This window comes from Barbus barbus (genome assembly GCF_936440315.1).
Source record: "Barbus barbus genome assembly, chromosome: 6".
NCBI classification, from domain to species: Eukaryota; Metazoa; Chordata; class Actinopteri; order Cypriniformes; family Cyprinidae; genus Barbus; species Barbus barbus.
This window is the reverse complement of record NC_136734.1, coordinates 31,534,809-31,560,000: the sequence shown is the minus strand read 5'-3', so window position 1 is coordinate 31,560,000 and position 25,192 is coordinate 31,534,809. Positions and strand designations below refer to the sequence as shown.

At 38.1% G+C, this 25,192-nt stretch overlaps 2 protein-coding genes across 13 annotated transcripts in view; one reads left to right on the top strand and one right to left on the bottom strand.

The window, feature by feature from the left end:
- tango2 (transport and golgi organization 2 homolog) overlaps positions 1-13,985 on the bottom strand; it is a 33,316-nt gene extending 19,331 nt beyond the window's left edge. Inside the window, exons 1-3 of one of the 2 annotated variants that reach the window (XM_079418465.1) lie at positions 13,680-13,985; positions 12,807-12,933; positions 385-473 (exon numbers count right to left, since the gene is read on the bottom strand). In XM_079418465.1, the coding sequence (XP_079274591.1) occupies positions 385-473; positions 12,807-12,862 (145 nt within the window). In that variant the 5' untranslated portion in view covers positions 12,863-12,933; positions 13,680-13,985. The remainder of the gene's footprint in view (positions 1-384; positions 474-12,806; positions 12,934-13,679) is intronic. The other variant, XM_079418466.1, reaches the window with a different exon arrangement.
- Positions 13,986-14,580: 595 nt separating this feature from the next.
- LOC306870898 (splicing regulator ARVCF-like) overlaps positions 14,581-25,192 on the top strand; it is a 201,784-nt gene continuing 191,172 nt past the window's right edge. For 4 of the 11 annotated variants that reach the window (XM_079418461.1, XM_079418453.1, XM_079418459.1 and 1 more), the window contains exon 1: positions 14,581-14,891. The gene's annotated coding sequence lies outside the window, so the exon portion shown is untranslated. Of the gene's footprint in view, positions 14,892-15,968; positions 16,045-25,192 lie in introns of those variants that run through there. The other 7 variants (XM_079418456.1, XM_079418449.1, XM_079418434.1 and 4 more) reach the window with 3 other exon arrangements.

The window sequence follows — 25,192 nt, the reverse complement described above, 5'->3', positions numbered from 1 at the left end:
ACACACACCGTGAACACACACCCGGAGCAGTGGGCAGCCATTTATGCAGTTGGGGGTTCGGTGCCTTGCTCTGAGCCTGAGACTCGAACTCGCAACCTTTAGGTTACAAGTACGACTGTCTAATCATTAGGCCACGACTTCCTCATCAAATGTCTGGCTCTGTGAGACACCATAAAAAGACTCTTGAAGAAACTCTTGTTTATCCTAAACTGTAGGAACTCAGTTATATGCAGTTCAGACGAACTCCGCTAACATAAAAACCAACATTTGAATTCCTCAGTGACACAGCGAAGCCAATGATTCTCAAAATGTAGGTGAGATAAATAACTGGACTTTGGATATTAAATATTTGTCTAATAACTGAAAAATAAGACTGATCTTTACCGCTGAGGATCTCGTTGTTGTTGCCCCAAAAGTCCGCAGCTTTGGACGGTCTGCTGTAGAATTCATCTCTGTTAGCAGCCAAAATAAGCCTGGAGGAAAAAAAAAAGATGAAGATGGCATCACACAATCTATACAATCATACTGATAACAATTTCTATAATAGCATACAATACAATCACAATAACAGACCACCTTTAGGATCACCCTTATAGTCTCATAAATAAAAAAAACTGCAATTCTGTGCTGTGGGTAAATGACTTGGTGTTAACCAATAAAGGGCTAATTTTCAATTGGACTTCCTGTGGGAGGGGGAGAGATGAAGGCTGGCACTGTTGAATGGGCTCATAGGTCACATGTGCACCTAAATGTGTTTATCTCAGGCTTATCCCAGGAGAGCAATGAATGCTTTGCCAGCTCCACACCTAAGGCCCAGTGAAGGCTCAGCTGTGATGCTGAAAGCTGCTGTGTGTGGCTTTATGGTCTCTGCTCAGGCCTGATGCTCTGTAGATGCCGATCTACCATTAAAATCCAGTGTAATGGAATATTCATTTATATCTTTTCATGTTGAACTAATGGTGCATGGTGCATGGCCGAGTCGTACCACTGCATGCTACGACGCGGCACGGCTCAGAACGGCACGAAACAGCTCAGTTGGGCTCGGTTTGTGTTTCCACTGCAGTTTAGTACCGCTTTAGAGTGGGTGGGATTATTCACGTGTCGTTATAGTTGCACTGCCTCTACTGCCATGACTCCTGAAAAACGTTTTAATTCTGCATCGCTCCATCACGCGCTCGCTGGATCCGCTCCTTGGCTATCAACGAGAGGAACATCTGTACTTCCTCAACAGACAACGAAACAGCCATTTTTTGGTTGTTTAAAAAGGTGCACTCATTCAAAAGTTGCGTTCGATCCTTCGCTGGCTGTGCTGATGTAAATCTAGCGGGTCTGTTGTGTCTCGTGCTGAAAGTTCAATAACGCAGGCAGTGACGATTTTCTCCGGCCAATCAGTGATCAGCAGAGTTTAAACGTCATGTTTTGGTAACGGTACGGCTCGCTTGGAACCTCGGCCGAGGTGGTACTAAAAAACGTTCCAGGTACCAGGTACTGTTCCCAGTGGAAAACCCGCCAAAAGTGAGCTGCACTGAACCGTGCCGTGCCGTACTATGCAGTGGAAAAGCGCCATAAGTAATTTGTGGTTTATGTCAGGCAGCTGGGAAATGTCAACCATACATTCTGCAAGGTTACTTTTTTAAAACAAACTTTAAACGAATTTAAGAATTATAAATCCATAGGAAAGTGTAGTGCTCGATCCATACGGATATCAAAATTGATGACTGGTGTCAATATTTTAGAGATCAGGGTGGCCGATAGATGTGATAAGACAATATTTAAATTTAAAGATAGTACATAATGTGTTTTATAAATGAAGTATGAACAGTAAATTAAAATTTATATTTATTTTACATAATATTTGCTAAATTAGAAATAAACAATTTTAATTTAAATCAGTTGCTCAAAATAAACAGGATTACACAAATAAGACATACTGTAGCTACCAACTGGATTATCAAATGGAGGGCAAAGTTACTGGTGCAGGGTTATTTTCAATAATATTAATGTATTAAAATGATATCAAGATTCTTTTTTTTTTTTTTAAATGGCACTGCTATCATCAATACTGCTACACTGCAACATTACTTCTGCAGCTATAATGTAACTCCATAAATTCACTTTAAATGTAATGTAACTCCATAAATTCACAAACTTTTAAATAAAAACGATGACAAAACATTCTCTTGGTGATAAAATGACAATGAGCACATTACAGTTACCACACGTTTAGGTTTGCAAGGCATAAAAATGGCCAAAACTCTCTCAACACTGGCTCCGGGCCAGTGGGCCATCCTTAAAAGTTTCATCAAACTCTAGATAGAGCTGACTGTCAACTTATGCACCTTGGTGGGTCATTAATGTAAACATAGTTGGATGTAAATGTAAACTGTCAGGACAAAGAAATACGCAAGTCAAAATTTCTGTGCTTTAAGCCTTGAAGTCAACATGCAGCTCATTTTTCAGGGGCACAGTTTTATCATTCTGCCTTCCTGGCCATGCTTATAGAAAAGGCAAAACTTGCACTAACTGCTTAGCAATAGCATGGAGAGTCAAATGTCCACTGTATTTCCAGCCTGTGGAACCTGACAGGATGACAGAGAAGAAAATCAGAGAGACAAAGAATGATGAAATATCCTGGAGGCTTCGCAGATTGATCTGCCATGGTTGATGCACCCCAGGAATGTGTGCTCTGTACTGGAGACAGCTTGCAAAGCAGAAAAGCTCCTCTCCATCTGAAAACAACTAACTGGCTTGACAATGTCAATTATGCCAGACCTTGGGCAAGGTTATCACCCTCTTTGTCAGGCTAAATGGAAAGATATTCTTTCTCACTGAAACAGAAAAATGGCAAAAAGACGACTGGACACAGCAAGACCTGAAAAGAAGTCAAGGGCAGATGAAGAGGCAGTTATGGGAGAGCAGAAGGGAGTCCCTGAGTGATGCAGACAGACAACAACTCTTTATGTGATAGATAGAAAGATAAGGAAAGTGAAAATTATTGTTGTGCTGGATATTCAAATCAATTCCTTCTGGATACTCCCACTCTGTATTTTATTTTTAAATAAACTAATATTAAACGTGTGGTCAGTAAGATCTTTTACATGATCTTGAAAGAATTATTGTCTATACTGCTCATCAAGGCAGTATTTATTTGATCGCAAATTCAGTAAAACAGTAATACTATGAAATAATATTACAATTTAAATAACTTATATTTTTATATATTGTAAAAATGTAATTCACATTATATTAATATAATTAAGTTGAATATTTGTGTCACATGATTTATTTATTATCAATGCTTAATATTGTGGAAACCATAATACATTTTAGATGATTTTTAATGAACAGAAAAATTACAAATCTTTGGAACAATGTAAAAAGTATAAATGCAAGTTTTCTGACACCAACCTTTTGACATTTAAGGTATGCGTCACATTATGGAAGTAAAATGGGATAAAAACAGTAATTCATGCTGACTTTAAGATGACAGGCAATTTAAAGGAAATGGCTCAACTCGCCTTTAAAGGTTTCTTTGAATTTAGATACTTCAGAAATAGACTTAAATGCCATGCATACTTCTGTATGTTCCATTTCAAAGTAATCTTTGACTCCCATAATAACAGGAATTTCACCACAAACTCACACACTTTTACTTTCTTAATACACACACAAGTTCAGTGTCTGTTCCATATCTTATGTTCGTGTTAGTATCATGGTAGCAAAGCATCATGATGATCATACCACTGAACAATTGTCATATTTTTAACATCCACGTCTTCAAGGAAAGAGAAATGAGCACCATGGCAATGCTAAGATACACTATAAGGACAAAAGTGTTGGGACATCCCCTTCTTTAGAACAGAAAAGGGCACTAACAAAACTGTGGCAACAAAGATGGAAACAATTCATGTATTTAAAAATTGTATTTCCATTTCTGTTGCATCAGTTTTGGACATTTCTAAAATGACAGTACCCTTATGTACAAGTCATTGGTGTTCGGTGATGGGTTTTTGGCTCAAGGTCTGCATTTAAAGTCACACCAGAGGTGTTCAGCTGGGATTAGGACTTGGTTTTCTGCAGACCAGTCAAGTTCTTCCACACTGACTGAATCAATCATGTCTTTTTGAACCTTGCCTTATACACAGAGGCACTGTCATGTTAGAATAGAAAAGGGTCCTGTCCAAACTGTTGCTATAAAATTAGAAGCACACAATTACCTAGAATATCATTATATGCTTAAACATTAAGATTTGTACTCATAGAAATTACTAAAGTAGTCAAACATGTTCATTAGAAGGGGGTGACCCAATACTTTTGGCAATATAGTGTACGTTAAGAGCAGGAGTTTTAGATATGAATATCAGCTCTAGGTTATATTGTGTCTCAAACAGCTGTACACTAGCAGAAACTATATAAATAAAGTCTGCTCAAGCACCCCACTGGGTGTACATACCCCTCTTTGGGAACCACTGGTCTAGGTGGATCCAAGCAAATTGCAATGTTGTTAAATTACAGGATGCAATATAAACAGAAATGCACTCTGTATTCTGTAATATTATTAACACATTTACCTGATTATAGTACTTAATTATATTACGTTTTGGTGCCGTTTTGTAAACAAGTTGATGCTACCCTAAATCAGAGGAACCGACGCACCACAAGACAACCTTTAAGACTCAGTGTCATTGATTAGATTTTACATCCTGGGTTGAGTCATCTGTGACTGAACCACTGTGATTGATTCAATATTAGATAATCAAATTACAGCTTGCTGGAAATAATCCTGATTAGCGTAGCGTGTTACAATCTGACAGTATTAACAAAGGTAAACTCTCTGCAGTGAAGGGGAAAGAAGACAGAGAACACTAGCACACGCAAATTGATTACATACACACGATTCACAGCTCACCAGGCAACAGCTATTGACAAAAAAATAAATAAAATACTGACTTGGCTCTCTCAGCTCTTTAGAGATATTTGGCAAATCCTGACCTAGAGGCATATCCTATAGGGACTAAGAGTTTAAAATTGTGGTAGAGGTCACTTGGGCCTAGTTTGTCAGCTTGGTACTCTACAACACTACTGTACTGCTGCACAGTCATTGCTTTTATGGCCTTTTACAGTAAGTGCACACCACAGTTTAAACTAAATTATAGGTTATCCTAAATGAAATTATGAAATGAAGCCACCTGGGATTTAATGTGATATTAATGTAAATAAAATAAAACAAAAAACACCACTGTTCAAAAGTTTGTAGTCAGTAAGATTTTACTTTTATCTAGCAAGGATTTATTAAATTTATTTAAAAAAAATGACAGTAAAAAAAACTCTTACAAAAGATCTGTTTCAAAAAAAATTAACTTTCTATTTATCAAAGAATTCTTAAAAAAAAAAAAAAAAAAAAAAAAAAAAAAAAAAAATCAGTTTATCAGCAAAACTATTTTCTACACTGATAATGAGAAATGTTTTTTGATCACCAAATCAGCATATTAGAATGATTTCTGGAGGAACATGTGACACTGAAGACTGGAGCAACGACTGCTGAAAATCAGCTTTGTCATTACAAGAATAATAAAAAATTTTGAATATTTAAAAATAGGAAACAGTACGTTTTAAAATGTAATATTATTCGTTTTACTGTATTTTTAGTAAATGCAGCTTTAAACAACTTTTAAGAAATTAGAATTATTTCAAACTTTTTACCAGTAGTGTATATGTATGTTTGCACTTCAGGAACTCGAGCTGCGTCGAGACGCTTTGGGAACGCTTCCAGCGTGACCGCGCTCTGAATCACATGTGTAATCGGTCCAATGGAAGGGCGAGAAGTCACGGGGGGGTGGCATAATCGACCAGCAATCATAAAAGCAAGTGCGGTGGAACCGGCGTCAGCTTTTTGTCATTCAGCAACCGCTACTCTGTGTGCGTGTCTGTCAATCTGTGTTGGGAGTCTTATGTTGTTTGTCTCTACACAATCACTTGAAATAAGCTCCACAATGTCTTAAAGTGCAGAGGAAACTAGCACTTGGGCGAGAGCAGATTGCATTACAGGCTGCGTGTTCCTCCCTGCAAACACTACATAACTACTTGGGATACACACAGTCCGTGTGAGGTCTGCTTGAGAGTAGAGCACGCAGAGTCAGCTCTCGAGGGATCTGACTGCCCGCTTTGTGAGCGTTTGTCACTGCATATGCTTGCTTGCTCTCAGAGGGCTCTCTTTGAGGAGGGAGCTTACACCAGCGTTCCTCGCGGTGCCGGCCCTGCTTTCGCCGGAAAAAAAAAAAAAAAATCGGCAGAGCGGTAGCTGCGCTCGTGGGAATCACAGTTGGATCAGGTGGAGGGAATGAAGACGGGCAAGCCCCCATCTTCTTCCTTTCCCATCAGATCCAGCGTCCACTCTCTGGGATCAGAAGCCCGCGCCATGGTTTCTTCCCCCCAGAGAGAGGGGTCTACGCTCTGCTTGTCTTCCTCCAAGGAGGTGGACGTGAAGGACGTCGATGAGCGCTGTAAAGCTGCATTGTTTGCACAAGTATATTATGAATGACGATATCATTATAGCAGCGTTCCTGCATTGAAACGGAGTTTGCGCTGTCAGCTCTAGAACAAAGGCACAGCAGAATAAACTTCCGACATTGATGTCACTTCCGGTGTGAGAACGCTGGCGTGTTTGTGCTGCCGCTTTAGGCTGGTATCTGTCTGTTTGTTTATTTGTTGATACGTCTTTGGATATTCTTCTGCTGGACTCAACTGATCTGGATTACTTGGATTATTTTTTTTTTGGACTATTTTCTTCACTCAATTATACTTGGATGACTGACCTGGCCTTTTTCTTGATCCTTTCACACTGTTCGGCTGCGAGCCCTCTCCATTCCTTCCAAATCCTCCTCGACATCTGATACAGTGAGTCGCCACTCTCTTTATCATTTTGTGTTGTCAATCCTCGGTATGGTTGGGTAGCCTTCCCTTCTGTGGATTGTGTGGATTCGATACGGTTCTGGCTAACGTAGTTAAATCGATAAGTCGTGTGGGCTTCATTGGCTTTTGGTCATGTCGACGTGTAACCATTTGCAGGTTTTGTTTTTCGGCCTTTTTGCGCTGTTTTTGGCTGATGTTAACAAAGGGACTTCTCCCGAGATGGTGATGAGATCAACTTAGAATCTTAAAAGGATCTATCCGCTTGGCTTCAGACACTTATAAATGGTGTGAACAAGTTGGAATTTTATGCCGACCCCGCTACATACACCGTTCACAGAAGAAACTTCGGACTTATCACTGCTCGTCTTCAAATAGTATTCCGGTTATCTGTACTAACACCTGTGCTTCTAGGAAAACACAACAGGAAAATTGTGTAATCAACTCTGGAATTCTGAGACCATTACGCGTTGATCCCGTTCTTGGGAACTGCAATGTTGCATCTTCAGATATGCGATGTGTGCTATTGAACAGTCGCTCTTTAACAGATAAGGCATCAGTGCTAAATGACATTATCATTGACGCAAACCTGGACATCCTACTTTTGACGGAAACCTGGCAGGTGCCTAATGACTTTTTTCATCTAAATCTCTTAACACAATCTGTGTACATCTATTTATTTCAATCTTGTCTCCATCATAGAGGTGGAGGGTTGGCTGTAGTTTGTTGTGAGAGTATCAACATATCTAAGATCGAGTTCCATGACGTTGCATCTTTTGAATATCTTGCATTGAAAACGACTGGCAAAACAGCAATGGCTGTAATCTTAATTTATCGACCTCCAAAACGTTCACTTATACTTGTCTGTGCTAGTTATTCATCTGTACTTCTGTGATTTTAATATACATGAAAACACTGTAATGCAAGGAATTTATGTCTGTTCTGGACTGTTTCAGTCTAACTCAACATGTAACTTTTGCTACTCACTCCAGGGGTCATATATTGGATGTTATATGTACATCTGGTTTAAATAATATTCTTGTTAGTAGAACTGATTTTGCTTTTTCAGATCACAAACTACTAAACTTCAGTTTTAGTTTTAGAATTTCTACATCACCTGTGAAAAAAGTGCTCACTTATCGTAAAATCTGTTCTGTGGATCCATCTGCTTTTTCTGATTCAATAAGGGTTTCTACCTTGTCTGATTGTTTATTATCCAACTGTCCATCAGAAATATGCAGCATCTATAATAATACCATTTCCCACATACTTGAGAAACATGCTCCTGTTAAAACTAGATTGGTTCCATCTACACACGTTTCACCCTGGTTCACTCCTGCACTTCGAGCAATGAAAGCTATGGGACGATGCTTGGAAAGACTGTATAGGAAAACTGGACTCAGTGTGCACTCTTCGGCTTTGAAAGAACATTTGCTCAATTACCATACAGCCCTCAATGCTGCAAGATCCTCATATGTCTCTTCTACTATTAAGAATTCCATGTGCAGGCCCAAATCTCTGTTTGCTATGGTAAACAAACTCACTAATCCTCCACAACATGTTATGTTTGGCTCTGAGGAGCTTGTGAATAACTTCTCATTACTTTTCAGACAAAGCGAAGTCAATCATTGAATCCATTTCCAAAGACACCCCTCATACAACTGACTCAAATGATCATTTGATGTCAGCTGACGCGGCTCACCCAACATACTCTCTTTCAGCCTTTACTTTCACTACTTCTGCTGCCACAAGAGATCTATAATTGTGAAGTCAAATTCTACATCCTGCCAGATTGATCCTACATCTACTGTTTTGCTTAAGATCATGAGGTTGAACCTTTCATAACACATATGATTAACTGTAGTTTAGCATCTGCCATTGTTCCAGCAGAAATAAAAATGGCTGCGGTGACTCCCATACTTAAAAAAACGGTTCTTGAACATTTAGACATGAACAATTATAGGCCAATCTCAAATTTACCATTCGTAAGTAAAATTCTTAAAAAAGTTGAGGCTTCACAATTAAGATTTAAATGCTAATGGACTTTTTTAACCTTTTCAGTCAGGATTTCGTTAATCATATAGCACTGAAACTGCTCTTCTTGTGTGGTTAATGACATTCTTCTGTCCATGGACTCTGGGTTAATAAACATCTTGATTCTTCTCGATCTAAGCACAGCATTTGACACAGTCTGCCATGAAATACTCATATCTCTGATATCGGTATCACCGGCTCAGCTTTTTCCTTGGCTCATTAGCGATAGAAAATATTATATCACCATACAAGGGTATAAATCTGCCACTGCTCCAGTTTCACAGGGTGTTCCTCAAGGTTCAGTTCTTGGACCACTTCTGTTTATCATTTACATATATCCACTTGGTGACATCATAAGCAAGCATGGACTAAAATTTCATTGCTATGCTGTTGACATTCAAATTTACCTATCCACCAGCTCTGATAGGTTATCACTGCCGGACTCACTAACTGCATGCATCAGGGATATCAAGCATTGGTTGTCCTTGAATTACCTTAAGATAAATAATAACAAAACTGAAATTTTGATGATTGGCTCTGCTACCTCAGTCAAAAGGATGGACCCGTCCTTTGAAATTGACGGGGTTCATGTTAAGCCTTCTTCATCGGTCCGTAATCTTGGTGTCTTATTTGATTCATCTCTATCTTTTGCCTCTCACATTTCTTCTGTTGTTAAAACCTCTTTTTTCCATCTTCGTAATATTGCACGTCTTCGATCTTCTCTGACTCTAGCTGATGCTGAAATCTTAATTCATGCATTAATCACATCACGTCTGGATTATTGTAATGCTCTATTTCTTGGTCTGCCTAAAAAACTTATTGTAAGGTTACAGTAGATTCAAGATTTTTATTTGTCACAAACACAATTATACAGAGTATAACCAGCAGTGAAATGTAAGTCAGGTCCACTCCAAGGACAGTGCAATTATATAGAATACAATAAACACAGAATGTACAAGAAAAAGAAAAGTAGAAAAAAGAAAAGTAGAAAAAATATAAATATAAATGTGCAGGTCAGTATGTTTGTTGACTTAAATAGTAATATAAGAAGGAATGTGCAAAAAGTTGTACAGGGTATTTACATAGCAGCAATACGAGGTAGAAAAAAAAATTATGAATAACTTATTGATATAGTGATATTTACATGGAGTCGTGAGATGTTATGACACAGAGTTAGAGTTAAGAAGCCTGATGGCCTAGGATAAGAAGCTCTTCCTATGTCTCTCAGTTTTTGCCATCAGGCTACGGAAGCGCTTACCAGATGGTAGCAGAGTGAATAGACGGTTACCAGGGTGATTTGAGTCCTTGATGATTTTGACAGCTCTACTTTTGCAGTGTTTGAGGTAGATGTCCTGCATAGAGGGTAGAGCAGACGCTGAGATGTGCTCAGCTAAGCGCACAACTCTCTGTAGTGCTTTGCAGTCCTGATTGGAGCCATTTCCATACCACACTGAGATGCACTGAGTCAATACACTTTCTATGGTCCCTGAATAGAAAGTTTTCAGGATAGCTGGTGAGACCCTGAATTTCCTCAGCTGTCGCAGATGGTACAGTCTTTGCCTGGCTATCTTAACCTGTGTTTGGATGTGTGTAGTCCAAGTCAGGTTCTCGGAGATGTTTACACCGAGGTACTTGAAGCTACTCACCCTCTCCACAGGGGTCCCACTGATCATAAGAGGAGTGTAGGGCCGCTGCTGTCTCTTCCTAAAGTCCATGATCAGCTCTTTAGTTTCTCTCACATTCAGAGAGAGACAGTTTTCCTGGCACCATGATGTGAGTCTCTCTACCTCATCCAAGTAAGCGGTCTCATCATTGTTGGAAATGAGGCCCAGAACCACAGTATCATCAGCGAATTTGATAATAGATGTGGAGCTGTGAGAGGACACGCAGTCATTCGTGTAGAGAGAGTAGAGCAGGGGACTCAGGACACAGCCCTGTGAGGCCCGTGACGTCTCGCCCTTCCATTGGACAGATTACACATGTGATTCAGAGCGCGGTCACGCTGGAGGCGTTCCCAAAGCGTCTCGTTCCCTTCGGGGAAACATGGTTACATACGTAACCTGAGACAATTTGTTAATTTGCATATTATTAGATTGTTTTTTAAACGCAAGAAGACTGGATTTATAAGAAATGCATTATATTAAGATATAGGCCTATTATTACATAAAATTTACCACTATTTATGAAAAATTATTAAAATCTTGTGATAAAAAACCATGTCTTATCAGCAGCCCAATAAAAGCTGTTTTATTACACATGGAACAGGTCGCCTCAAGGGTACCAACATATTGAGATCACATGAGTGTGTGCGACGAACAACCGTATAAGTCCAAAAAAACAAAAAATGAGATAACCATGTGACATTAATTGTATGTGTGAACTTTGTATACAGAAACAGTTTGGGGATATTTTCGCGCGACCAAGAGTCCGCATTTTAAACGTTAAAATAGCGTCACGCGGAAAAAACGTTTATGTCCACAAAGAAGAATGGAGATGCCGCTTGCTGTCATGTCCGCTTCGGACATTAAAAGGCAAAACCTCGGCAAAAAAAAGAGAGCCGACATGACCAAATGGAAGGACAGAGTAAGGAAGGCTTTGAGGGATGCTGGAAAACCATATTTGACTCGAAGAGGAGAACAAAAACCAGGGAAAAATCCACCAAAAGAGGTGAGTGGAAGAACCGTATATGTGATGTGATCTCTCTCTCTCTCTTTGAACGCGCTAAGGAGCGCTAAACACCACATAAACAGTTAACCTATCAAAATAAACCACATACCATATATAATAAAGCTGTATTCATTCATATTTCCCGCCAGTCCTGTGTAAAGTACGGCAAGCAGAGTTTATTTGTTTATATATTTATTTATATCGTAAGATGGCGGAACGCGAGAACAGTTTAAAGTAGTATATACACAGGTGCGCTGCGCCAGCTTTTCTAAATAAACGACAAGGTGCACTATTGGAGCTATCTAAACATTCAAGAAGTGATCAAAGTTCAGAGACTATGCCCATCATGATAAACAACGGAAAACTGTCCTCTTATTTATTTATATATTGTTTTTTGTTAATAATTCATTGTTATTGCCTGTACTGTAAGAAGGTCTATGTATTGTACATTGTTCATACTGTATTTTCTGTTTTTAAAATAATAAACTTGAAAGAAATGCTTAATATTAACCTGCAGTTTCTGTTACTGTATTAAAACTAAGATAAAGGAATCAGATCTTTTGTGGTTTAAAGTGATATGATGAACTGGAGTTATACTGTTATTCCACATTTCAGAAATATAAAATCACAATAACTTTTGATTTTTAATACTGACACTGAAAAATGTTATCTCCTTAGAATTGAGAAGCTTTTGTTGTCTATTTTCAAGTAAAATAAAAATATATAATATAATGTTCACAATACAAATGAAAAAAATCTTATTACTCAAAATTTGAAAATATGGACTTGTATGGTTCTTCGTCTCAAGGCTTCACATGACCAGCTGAATAATACCCCCTCTTTTCCTGGACACTTCTGTCAGTGGAATAAATTAATCATGGCTCACTATGAGCATTTATACAATGTCATCGGTAACTGAAAACGCTTGCTTTTCCATGATTCATCCAATGAACAATGTCAAAACAAGTCAAATACGGCCACATTAGCCAGGGCTATAATAAATGAGTGCACCTTCAGAAGGTGAAATACGGGCCAAAAGATTTAGCTTTACATGCCAACACTTTATACTTTTTCAGCATTTATTCAAAAATGTTTTCTGACAGTATCAAACAACATCTTTTCCCCCACAGGACTTTCCCTATCCCTATTTGCATTGAACACATAGACAGTAAAGCTCCTGGGAGCAGGTGCACTACCTGTAGGCATTTTTGGATGCAGGCCGAGGGTCAAACTTAAAGAAGATGATGCACATGAGGAGGTTACTGATGGCAGGAGTTTTCAATCACAGTGAGGTCAGAGGTCAGAGCTGGGACGTGCAAAGTGCTAGATGAAGAGATGAAAGAGAGAATGAGACAATGAATTTTGGATAAAAGGAGAAAAAAGCTGTGCTGTAAGCACAGAGGAGGACAACCTTGAAGGAGATCAACCAAACTATTCCAGCAACAGTTCTAACTTATAACAAAAACTCAATTTGAGGATAAAATGAAATGGTAATCGAATATAGAAACCGTATTATTATTTCAGACCACATGGTAACCATATAACCATGATCTTCTCCTATTTGTCTTACAAAACATATTGTACTGAACAGCAATGGAGACATGAAATACACAGTTGTTTTGATCGATATTGAAGAACATTGTAGAATCCAGCCACTTTACACTAAAAATATCTTTGTGTATGACTGTTTTCATGTCTGTGTTCATAAGCAGTCACGTAACAAATCATATCTTCCACTTTTTGGCATAATCTGACAGGTAGTGTTCAGATACAAAGCCAATAGGTAACAATAAGCGCTTTAAGATACTATTATGTGTATAAATGTATGGTATTAGACGTAGATTAACTTTAAACTGCTGTCTTTGTTCCTCAGTGTGCTTCATTCACAGAGAATGATCCAGTAGGTTTAAAGTCAGGCTTATGTCAACTGAGAGATGCAGGCTAGCAGTAGCCTAACAAGCTTGCTAACTGGTCGATTAACTTGAAGACAGCGAACAAAAACGAAAAAAAAAAAAAAAAATGCTTGTTTTCTCTTTAGTTTCTAACAGGTTATGCGATATATTACTTACGGATCCATGTGTTGTCAATGATCGCAATTCATTGTGCCGCTACTGTAAGAAGCAACTTAGAGCACAGCACAGGCTAATACACTGGCTGTACAAAGGGCTAAACCAAACTCGCATTGACGTCTGCAGCGAAGTCCGGCGCTGATTGGCTGAAACTGGACCTGAAAACGAGGACGGACCTCCCACAGAATTGCAACTGTTCACAAAAGTTTTTTTCTTTCAAACTAAAATCACATTTAGAAGTTAAAAGAAACTGAACCCGGATCAAGTCCTAATCACGCTCGCTTGCTGTCACCTATCAACTGATATAAAAAAGGAGTAAGTTTCTGAACTATTCTAATTATTGTTTATTAAATATGCAAATAATATTCAATATTATCAAATGAATACATATTGATTCAATATTCCATTATAAAAGACAGATATAGACTGATATTAATAATAAATTATTGGTCCATGTACCATTACCACTGATCTACAAATAATAATTCTCTATTATAGATCACGTGTAACTGCTGAGGTGGAGAACATCGAAATAAAGTGAGGAAAAAAAGATATCAATCGTAATATAATCAGTTGTTATATTGGAGCAAGAATGATTTTAAACAATACTGATACTACTCTCAAATAATACTACCCTTTTTTATATTGCCAATGATATTCCAAATGCCTCTCATATATTACATCCAACCAATAACAGTAAACTGACCGACTACCCATCATTATCATATTGGAAGTAGAAACAATAAAAATTAAAGAATGATTATTTTTAGATTATAACAGTGAACACACACACACACATATATATAAAATAATAATTATTTTTTTAATTGGTTTTTTTTTCAGTTTTGCTTGTTCAGTATACATGGATGTGTCTATTTAAAAACGTTCCAGTATCCCTATAGAGTCTGTACCAGAGAGATGCGCTGTAATCAGCACACTTGTAGTAGTGTGCAAAGCCAGCATTGGAAGAATCCAATAGCACTGACAGGGTTTTTGCTGTTAAAGCATCGTAGCATTTTACAAGTCCCTTTTTTTACACTTAAGCCGATCATTTCCTTTGAACGATAACACGACTGATTCGAAAACAGTAAGCTGTGATATTTTTTTTCTCGCGGAGCTGCATGAAGCTAATCGCTGATATTGTTGACAAGTTGAACGAGTGTGTGCTGCTGCTGCTGCGGTCCCTACAACTCATTCACAGAGAGCAGGCAGGTAAGATTACTCATTCTTCTTCGCCGTTGTATCTTTTATCTATGATCATTTAGAAACTTAATTCGCAACCCCAAAAGGCTGACTGTACTAAGCATTCGCGTACACGCGTATCTCCTCATCTGGTCGAGCGATTCGCGTATTTACAGTCTATCAGTTGAGAGCAGTTGCTTGGTCGTATTTACGTATACATTTTGCTTTAGTGCGTTTGTAGATAGCTCTCATGAGCGTTTACTTTCAAGCATTTGAAGATGCATCACTTGATGTGTAGGCTATCTGCGTTGTTTTGAGGCAGCGGGTCATGCTTGATTGTAACACGCGCGCACAATGCTGCTAGTGAAATGCAGCCCTTTAATTTCACCGTGGTCGTTTTGATTATGATTATGATGCAAAAGGAAGCGTTTATCAGTGTTCTCACACCCAGAGCAGCAAATTAAGGGGATTTATTTGGAATAATGCGCACAAATCTGAATAAAGGGTTTCTGATTTGGTTACTCGCGACCATTTAAAATACGACCCGAGGCTTCGGCATCTGTCAGAAAAGAAAGGGAGATCCTGGTGTCAGTGCAAATTATACAATTTCAGTTGTAGCAAAGATACAGTGCTACTGGCAGAGTTGGTCTTGTTATATTTTATGCATTAGAGTAGCCTAGTCACGATCTTAAATGACTGCTTTTTATTTCATTGCTTATTGGGACGTGTCAGGGCAAGTGTTTTCTTTGGGGATCATCGTGTTTGATTGAAATTGCACGTTTTGGCACAACTACTGAGTTAATCCCACATCTACATCACAATAGCGATTTAAAATATGTGTTGCAGCTGGAGTTCATCAAATATTTATGTTTTCTTTCTTTTTTTCGTTTTTATGTCTAAGGACTTGTTACAAAGTGTCACTCAAAAAACGGAATCGTTTTTTTTACACTGTTCACACTTAAATATTAACGAATAATGGGTAAATTTCACACCGTACTATACGTTTGTAAACAGCTGAAGAACCTTCCTCTTTTGCATATTCATGAGTCAGTAACGCTGATTGGACGACAACGAAGTTGACCTGCACGTGACCTGTTTTGGTAACGCGTGTTTGGTAAAAATGTGAAATCTAGACAACATTTGAAAGTTTCTACGACTGTACAAAACACAAATGTTTAATAAGGTAAGGGCTGTTTAGTTTATGATTGGGTGGACGTTGCTAGACTGTAACCTCGTGTTCACACTGTAACATTATTCTTGACACTTCAATTCACTGCAAAACCATACTCGTGGTATTCGATTCATAATCGAGTTTTTTAAGCATAAAACTTTTTTTAACCATATTAACCATATGGTAACTGTAAAAATAAATATTCACACACCAGCGACCTTGTTGTTTGTAATACCTTGTTTAGAATAATAGCAAATCCTGTGAACATTACCTACGCGCTATATAGTTTTGGGAGTGATTCCAAAGATATAGTCCCTTTTTAAAGGGGGTTAAGTGCAGTGTGAAAGCCAAATTACAGAATGAAAACAATAGTTGGCATGAGATGTTTTGTAGTGTGATGTGCATTTGCAGTATCGTATGAATTAATGTAAATAAATGTCATTAACAATTATATACTTTTGGGATACGTTTCTGAGATGCTTTCACTTAAGCAATATGCAAATCAGACTAATAGATGGGGTGAGCATGCACCATGTTCTTTAACCCTTCACCCTTTAGTTAGGCCTGATGTGATGTATAACTGCACAACCCTCTTTTGCATGTTGACTAATTAATACTCATCTTTACTTGAAATTGCATGCAAATCATATTTCGTAGCTGTAATGTTTCATTGGCAAGGCACTGTCGTGTTGATGACATTTTAACATAATTCTCTGAAATATTAAAGTTTCTGTTTTTTTAAAACACTCTTACCCCAGCTGAGGTGAGGAGATCGTTAAATTAGGCCGCGCTGTCATTCATAGCACATTGAGCAGCTTGTCAGGAGAATTTCAGCTTTATACAAAGAGCTACCCTTTGTTACATTTTATAATTTAAATAAGTTGTACATGTTTTTGAAAACTTTGTTTTAATGTGATTCAAGGATGGATGCTGTCAAAGTCATTTCGTTGCCTCTTTAATCAGGAGTAGACTTTGGTGCATTTATATAGATTCATAAAACAACAAACAGTTGCAAAACAGGCCAGCGAGAGCATACTGTATGCTTGTGTTTTCATTGCTCTTCAGCATTTTGCAGTTCATCACAATATGATGTTGCTTTAGTCAGATGGATGAGAGCTGATCTTGAGTTTGCAAAAAGAGCTCTCGTACAGAGAAGACAGGATGTTTTCCTTTTGGCTGGTAGCTCCCCGTGGAGTAGACTTAACAGGGTGTTTGTCCATCCAGCGTAAAGTGCTTGGCGATCAAGCGCACAATATAGGCTTATTGGAAGTGGGTATTGAAAATTTTTATTTTTAGATATCAGTAATTTCAGACCTCCTAAAGACACAAAATTTGTCTAAAATAAACACAGTGATAAAGAGTTGAGAGTCTGGTGTGTTTAATCAGCTTCATCCACACCACGGTGACCTCAGTTTTGGTTTCTAAGCAGTTTTTCATTGGTGAAAATGGTTTTAACCTGTTAACCTCGTCCCCCATTGTGGGCCTCACAGGTGAAAATAACCTACCTAAATTAAAATGGTAACAGTTCCTGACAAAGTGTGCTACACAAACAAATTAGTATCTTTGGAAAGAAGACACTCTATGCTTTACTATCCATCATCCAGAGTTGATAATGCTCAAAAAGATAAAAAGTTATAAACACTGACGTGCCTTAAAATATTTTTCCACACTGAATGTTTTTTTATTTCATATACAAATACATGAAATAAGTCCTGGAGCAATCCAGAAAAGTAATGGATTGAAAGCCACATGTCCCATGAGTTTATATTTCAAATTTGAAGAAGATACCATGAAAAATGAGATTCCTGCAATATTTTTTCTGAAACTATTTATAGTCCTCCCACCCCCCTGTTTGAGGAAAAATAACCATCAAATGGATTGCAGAATTATACAAACTATTTTAGTCATTATACATGTTCCTGCATAGTTTTTCAACTATAAAATAATAGACAGATTTATTTGAGCATTAAAAAATACAAAAATAATTATTTGAGTAATAAAAAAGGAAAAAAAAATGCTTTGTATATAGTATGTATTCTGATTGCCAGACATGGTCATAGAATCAGTAAACACACGCTGATGTGCTTCCATTCAGATGATAATCATACAGATGGGCCATATAATCAATAATAGCTGATCATTGAATCACAATGATAGCCGTCATCGAGTCGGTAATAAACACGCTGATGTCCGTCCATACATATGATAATCATGCAGATACGGCCACATTCCCCACACAATACACACACACACACACACACACATAAAAAATGTAGAAGAAAAAAAAACAGTTTATGTAAAAAGCAGATCGCTAAGTTACGCCCCGCTGAGATGACAGCTGCGTCACAGCGTGCGTCACTCAGGAGAGCGCCAAATTCAAATAAACTATATTCCGCTTTTCTGAGACTTTTTTCTCCATGGACGGTCTCATTCTGTTTGTAAAACTGTATGCTACAGCACCGTGTTGTTTTTTTTTACCACCAATACGCTGTTTTTGAGCGTAATTTATTCCATAACGGACGCGAACAATAACTCTCCCGAAGAAATGTGCTCGCTGGGATGTTGTTCTGTGGACCCTTACCTCTCTAACTAACTGGGATTTCAGCAGTGGACGTGTTTGTGGCTCGTTATTACAATGAATCTGGTACGTACGGCTTTTTTATTCTGCCTGTTTTGATGTGTACTGCTTACGCAAATGTAGCAAATACATTCCTTATAAGCTTTCCATCGAAAAACAGCGATCTGTCGTCGATACTTGAGGCTTAGACCCTCAGAATGATATATAGTTTGTCAAGATTAATGATATTCTTTCACGTTAAATTCATTCATAAACACACTAGTGGGGAAAAAAACGCTTCAGTGCGCCGTCGCTCTGGTAAACGTTAACAGGTTTGTTGAAAAGGTTGTGCTGCTTAATATTTCTATGGAAACGGTGATACATTTTTTCAGGATTTCTTATGGATAGTAACTTTTTTAATATATCAAAGTATGGTATTTATATTTATGAATAATACATTGTTTTTTATATTAATATTCATTTTATTAAGAGCATTAGCTTAATGTGTAGTATGCCTTTGCTCTTCCATGTTGGTTCACCACTTTTCTGTTAAACAAATTAATTGTTAATTTTAGCATCTAAAGTTTTGGTCAAAATTTTACATACACTTTGCGGTATCTGCAAAATGTTAAAGGGGTCATGAACTGCCTTTTTTACTATTTTGTGCTGTTCTCTGAGGTCCACTTAAAATGTTGTCAAGCCGTGTTATGTCATTATGTTGCCAAAATATAATAATTGAGAGTAATAGGCCATTTTCTGTCCTATTTAACCCCGCTCATTGGAACGCTCTGTTTGAAAATGGGTGGCGGATTGTAGACTCGGAAGTAAACGCCCACTGCTATGATTGGCTAACAGCTGTTGTATGTTTCACAGCCTACATCCTCCATAGATGGATGCTGCTGTGATTTAGATAAAAAATGCATAAATACTCCATACATATCAAAAGATTTGTAATAACAGACAAAGCAATAGTGTCCACATTATAAAAACAGTTACTCACACTTGTGTGTTGCGATGTTACTGTCGGATCCAATAGAGCAGGGCTATCCAAACTCTGTCCTGGAGGGCCGGTGTCCTGCAGAGTTTAGTTCCAACTTGCCTCAACAACCTTGCATTGAAGCTTCTATTATCCTTAGTAAGAGCTTGATTAGCTGCTTCATGTGTGTTTAATTAGGGTTGGAGCTAAACTCTGCAGGACACCGGCCCTCCAGGACAGAGTTTGGACACCCCTGCAATAGAGCATCATCTTTTAGTTTCAGTTTTTCTGAAAATCCTGTGTCGAATTGTGCCTTGTTTGTAAAACAAATCCATGGTAAAATGAAGTGAGAAAAGGACAGAGTTCTTACTGATGCGGTCCGAAATATCATTAAAAACAAGATTAATCCTTTCCTTCCTAATGTTTGGATCAGAAAGAAGGCAATGCAAAGAATGTTTTTCCACAGCTTGGGACTGTACAGCATCTTGTTGTCTTCTGGTTTCTGCAGACCTACGTTTACCTTGTTCAGGACAAACAAGGGACTCATAAACAACTATCACAAAAAAAAACAGCAGTGGATCAGGTAACAACACAGTATTAAGAATCAAGCGTATGCAAACTTTTGAATGGGGTCATTTTTATAAATTCAACCATTATTTTCTCTTGTGGGCTAAATAAATATCTTTTATGTGAAATATCTTATTCAGGAAAAATAACATGCATTTTGTATGATCCCACTTATTTTGGTAAAATAATTAACATTTTGCAGATACTGCAAAGTGTATGTAAATTTTTGACCACAACTGTACTTTTTATTTTGCCTGGGTGGTCAGCTGCCTTTTGAGGTGCCTAATAAGAGGAACTGTTTGAAGGAACTCTTCATAAAGTGGCTTTTTGATAAACTTTTCATATCTCACTTTTAGAATATGGAAATCTTTGTGAAAATTTTAGTTTCAGAACTCTGCTTTGATGGGTAGTCTCTAAAGCTTCTCTTTTTCTCTCGCCTCTCTTTCCATCTTTGTCTTGGCCTTGACTATCAGTCCCCCATAGTTTTTTTTTTTTTTCTTCAGTTCTTTGGAACAATAGCTGTGGAATGTAAGTTCCGCAGTCCCTCCTGCCTGGAACTCATTTCATATGTTAATGAAGTGTCTTCATTATGTAAGCTTTTCTCTTACTGAATCTCATTTCAGGCCTGCTTCTGTTTTGTATACTCGTACACTAAGGCTTTGTTCACACCATACACAAATACAATCTGGTTTTCAAATCCGATCTTTAGGTCTGATGCTCTGCATATTCATTTTGCATGTGATCTGATCCGTTTGTTCAGACAGTGTTGTTAATATCCGGTGTGTCTGCATTGGTTGCTATAGTAATGATGTAAGCATTAGTGTGATGCCAAGAGAGTAGCTGTCCGCATGCAAAGAGATGACAGAAAACTGCTCATGTCTATCATGACATCTCGCCACAGTGCTAAACTCACGAGACGCTTGAGAGACCATAAGAGGCATTTTGCGCACTCATGTGTATATTTTGTTTAAAACCGTTGACTCGTTCACTCATTCACTACATGGTGAGCAAAAAAAGAGTGTATTTGGGCAGCTCTGGACAATATTGCATATATTTTAAATGATATTTAAAAAAAAAAAATCTTAAACTGATTTGACTGTTTTTAAAAAGATTATAATTGGATTTCATAAGATACAGTGGGGCAAATAAGTATTTGATACACTGCCGATTTTTCAAGTTTTCCCACTTACAAAGAATGTAATTTTCATCGTAGGTACACCTCAACTGTGAGACAGAATATTAAAAAAAAAAAATCCAGAAAATCACATTGTATGATTTTTGAATAATTAATTTCCATTTAATTGCATGAAAGAAGTATTTGATACAATAGAAAATGGAACTTAATATTTGGTACAGAAACCTTTGTTTACAATTACAGAGGTCAGACGTTTCCTGTAGTTCTTGACCAGGTTAGCACACGCTGCAGCAGGGATTTTGGCCCACTCCTCCATAGAGGTCTTCTCCAGATCTTTCAGGTTTTGGGGCTGTCGCTGGGCAACACGGAGTTTCAGCTTCAGCTCCCTCCATATATTTTCTATTGGGTTCAGGTCTGGAGACTGGCTAGGCCACTCCAGGACCTTGAAATGCTTCTTACGGAGCCACTCCTTAGTTGCCCTTGCTGTGTGTTTGGGGTCATTGTCATGCTGGAAGACCCAGCCACGACCCATCTTCAATACTCTTACTGAGGGAAGGAGGTTGTTGCCCAATGATGTTTCCACCCCCGTGCTTCATGGTTGGGATGGTGTTCTTGGGATTGTACTCATCCTTCTTCCTCCAAACATGGCGAGTGGAGTTTATACCAAAAAGTTCTATTTTGGTCTCATCTGACCACATGACCTTCTCCCATGCCTCCTCTGGATCATCCAGATGGTCTTTGGCAAACTTCAGACGGGCTTGAACATGTGCTGGCTTGAGCAGGGGGACCTTGCGCACGCTGCAGGATTTTAATCCATGACGGTGTAGTGTGTTACTAATGGTAACCGACTGTGGTCCCAGCTCTCTTCAGGTCATTGACCAGGTCCTCCCGTGTAGTTCTAGGCTGATCCTTCACCTTTCTCAGGATCAATGATACTCCACGAGGCGAGATCTTGCATGGAGACCCAGTCCGAGGGAGATTGACAGTCATCTTGAATTTCTTCCATTTTCTAATAATTGCGCCAACAGTTGTTGCCTTCTCACCAAGCTGTTTGCCTATTGTCCTGTAGCCCATCTCAGCCTTGGGCAGGTCTACAATTTTGTCCCTAGTGTCCTTAGACAGCTCTTTGGTCTTTCCCATAGTGGAGAGGTTGGAGTCTGATTGATTGAGTGTGTGGACAGGTGTCTTTTATACAGGTAACGAGTTCAAACAGGTGCAATTAATACAGGTAATGAGTGGAGGATAGGAAGGCTTCTTAAAGACAAACTAACAGGTCTGTGAGAGCCAGAATTCTTGCTGGTTGGTAGGTGATCAAATACTTATTTCATGCAAAAAAATGGAAATTAAATATTCAGATATCATACAATATGATTTTCTGGATTTTTTTTTTTAGATTCTGTCTCTCACATTTGATGTGTACCTACGATGAAAATTACAGATCTCTCCATTCTTTGTTAGTGGTAAAACTTGAAAAATCGGCAGTGTATCAAATACTTATTTGCCCCACTGTAAATAATTGTAGTTCGGATTATGTTTTTTCCCTAATTCTTTCTAACAACTTTTGCTGATCTGATTTTTTTTTTTTTAATTGGCTGCCTTTCTGAACAAAGCCAATTAAAAGTGTTGGTTTGCAATCATTTTAAACTGTGTTCAGGGTTTGTAGCTGGAAATGTATCCAAACAGCTGTGGAAAGTGTACAAAAATGTAAGCAAATCGTATCTGTGGCAATAGTTGTGCGACTTGTACCAAACAATGACCTCATTGTTATACATGCATCATGATCCGGCATGATAACAGTGAATAGTTTTGTCGAATTGTTTGACACCTTTGAATGAAATGGCCATAGGATGAAAAGAAAGGACAGTGAGAGGTTTCCGTGTGAGGGTGAATGACTCTTTATGGCCACACACCTGCTTGATAGCTCTGCTTGCCCCGTCTCTCCCAGGCCATTTGTTATGCTGCAAAAATCCAAGACTGGGCAATACTGACTCTCTTTGGCACAGTTTGTGGCACCTGCTCTGAATAATCCTTCCTGCTAAATAGCCTATTTTGGTGTCATTTCAGAGCAGAGACTTGATGTTTCATTGTCCTAAATATCATTAATCTAGGTTTATCAACTCATAAATCATGTAAAAGTGTTTGTGTATATTGCCAGGATGCAGGAAATTACTATGAAGAGCACACATTCATTTTGTTTGTGCTTCTGTGGGACTGTTCGTTTGATTGAGAAGGTCTAAGAAATGTCAAGCCCACTTTAGGTTGAAGAATGGTGCGAGCATAAAGTTTGCTTTGATTCCCATGTGCTAATATGCTTGTTTTTTTTCAGTGAATTATTTTTACCTTTGCTAATAGGGCATTGACTTTGTACTCCATGCTAATTCCATTTCCACAGTGCTTTGCCAAAGCAGGTTTGAGTAAAGACTGTCCCATATTGTTTACTTTACTATATGAACATATTGCTCACATTAATTTTTTCCTATAAGTTAAAAATATTTTTTTCTACAGTAAATTTATATAAACAGTGTGCAATATATGGAAAAAGAAGATGCTAATGAAAATTAGATTATCATTCAGGTTCACATTTTCATTAGTTTAAACATAAAAAATTGACATTTTAGGCTTTGAGGATTTACCTTACACAAGAATTTTGATATGAACTAAATGCACACTCTCAGAAATCAAGGTACAAAAGCTGTCACTGGGGCAGTACCTTTTCAAAAGGTACAAATTTGTACCTAAAGGGTACATTTTGGTACTTTAAAGGTACATATTAGTACTAAAAGTGTATATATTTGAACCTAATATGTACAAAACTGTACCTTTTGAAAAGGTTCCGCCCAAGTGACAGCTTTTGTACCTTTAGGCCTATTTCTGAGAGTTTACTGTTTTCTATATAGTGTGTAGAGCAGAGATGCAGTTATTTACAATATTATGAGATGAATGTTTAAAGTTAAGGTGTTTAATTTTCATGTGACTGTCATCTCCAAAAAGTAGTTTTACCTACTCTCCCGTCTTCAATCGGTACGGCCCCAAGCACGCAGCATTGGTTGATCTATAACAGCGATCCTCAACTCTGGCTCGCGAGATCCACTTTCCTGTAGAGTTTAGCTCCAACCCTGATCAAACTCACCTACCTGTGATTTTCTAATGATCCTGAAGACACTGATTAGCATGCTCAGATGTGTTTGATTAGGGTTAGAGCTAAACTCTGCAGGAAAGTGGATCTCGCATGCCAGAGTATCCCTGACCTGTAATGTTGCTGTGTGCCGCGGATCAGGATACTTATGCAAATAGAATACCGTTTTTCTTTTTTGGTGAAATCTACATACAAATGACTTACAGTTGTTTGTGAATATTAAGCTGAGACAGGAGAGAATATCGAAAAATACACACTTCGGCTTTATCTGTGCAGTGGCATTTGCAGGAGGTTAAGATGTTCACTCATTCTGAACAAATAGAAATAAATTATGAACTGTTGAGAGATGGGTAGCTACTTTTTATTTGATGCACTTGACTGTTACCACTGAACACAGTCTTTTATCATGGACCTTCCCCTCAGATAGCACAAAATCTGCCTTTCCTGAACTAGATACGACAGTGGATATATTTGACATTCAGTCTATATAATTCATTGCCTTTCAGTGGTGTCTTCATGTTAGGCTATAAGCTAATACAGAGAAGTTCTTTAAAAACGCAACAGAATACCATTTGATATTGTCAAAAACATTTTTATATTTGAAAGCATACTGTTCTGAGCACTCTCCTTTTAGACTTCCCCAGCTTCACAGTTCTGCTCTTGCACAGCAAAGTCATCGTTCGTCTGTCCTCACGTTCTCGTATGAATGATATTGGATAACATTTTAACTCCTGTGTTTGGACTGCACCCAACTATAATCCTCTTTTCCCAATCCCTTCTGCTCCGCAC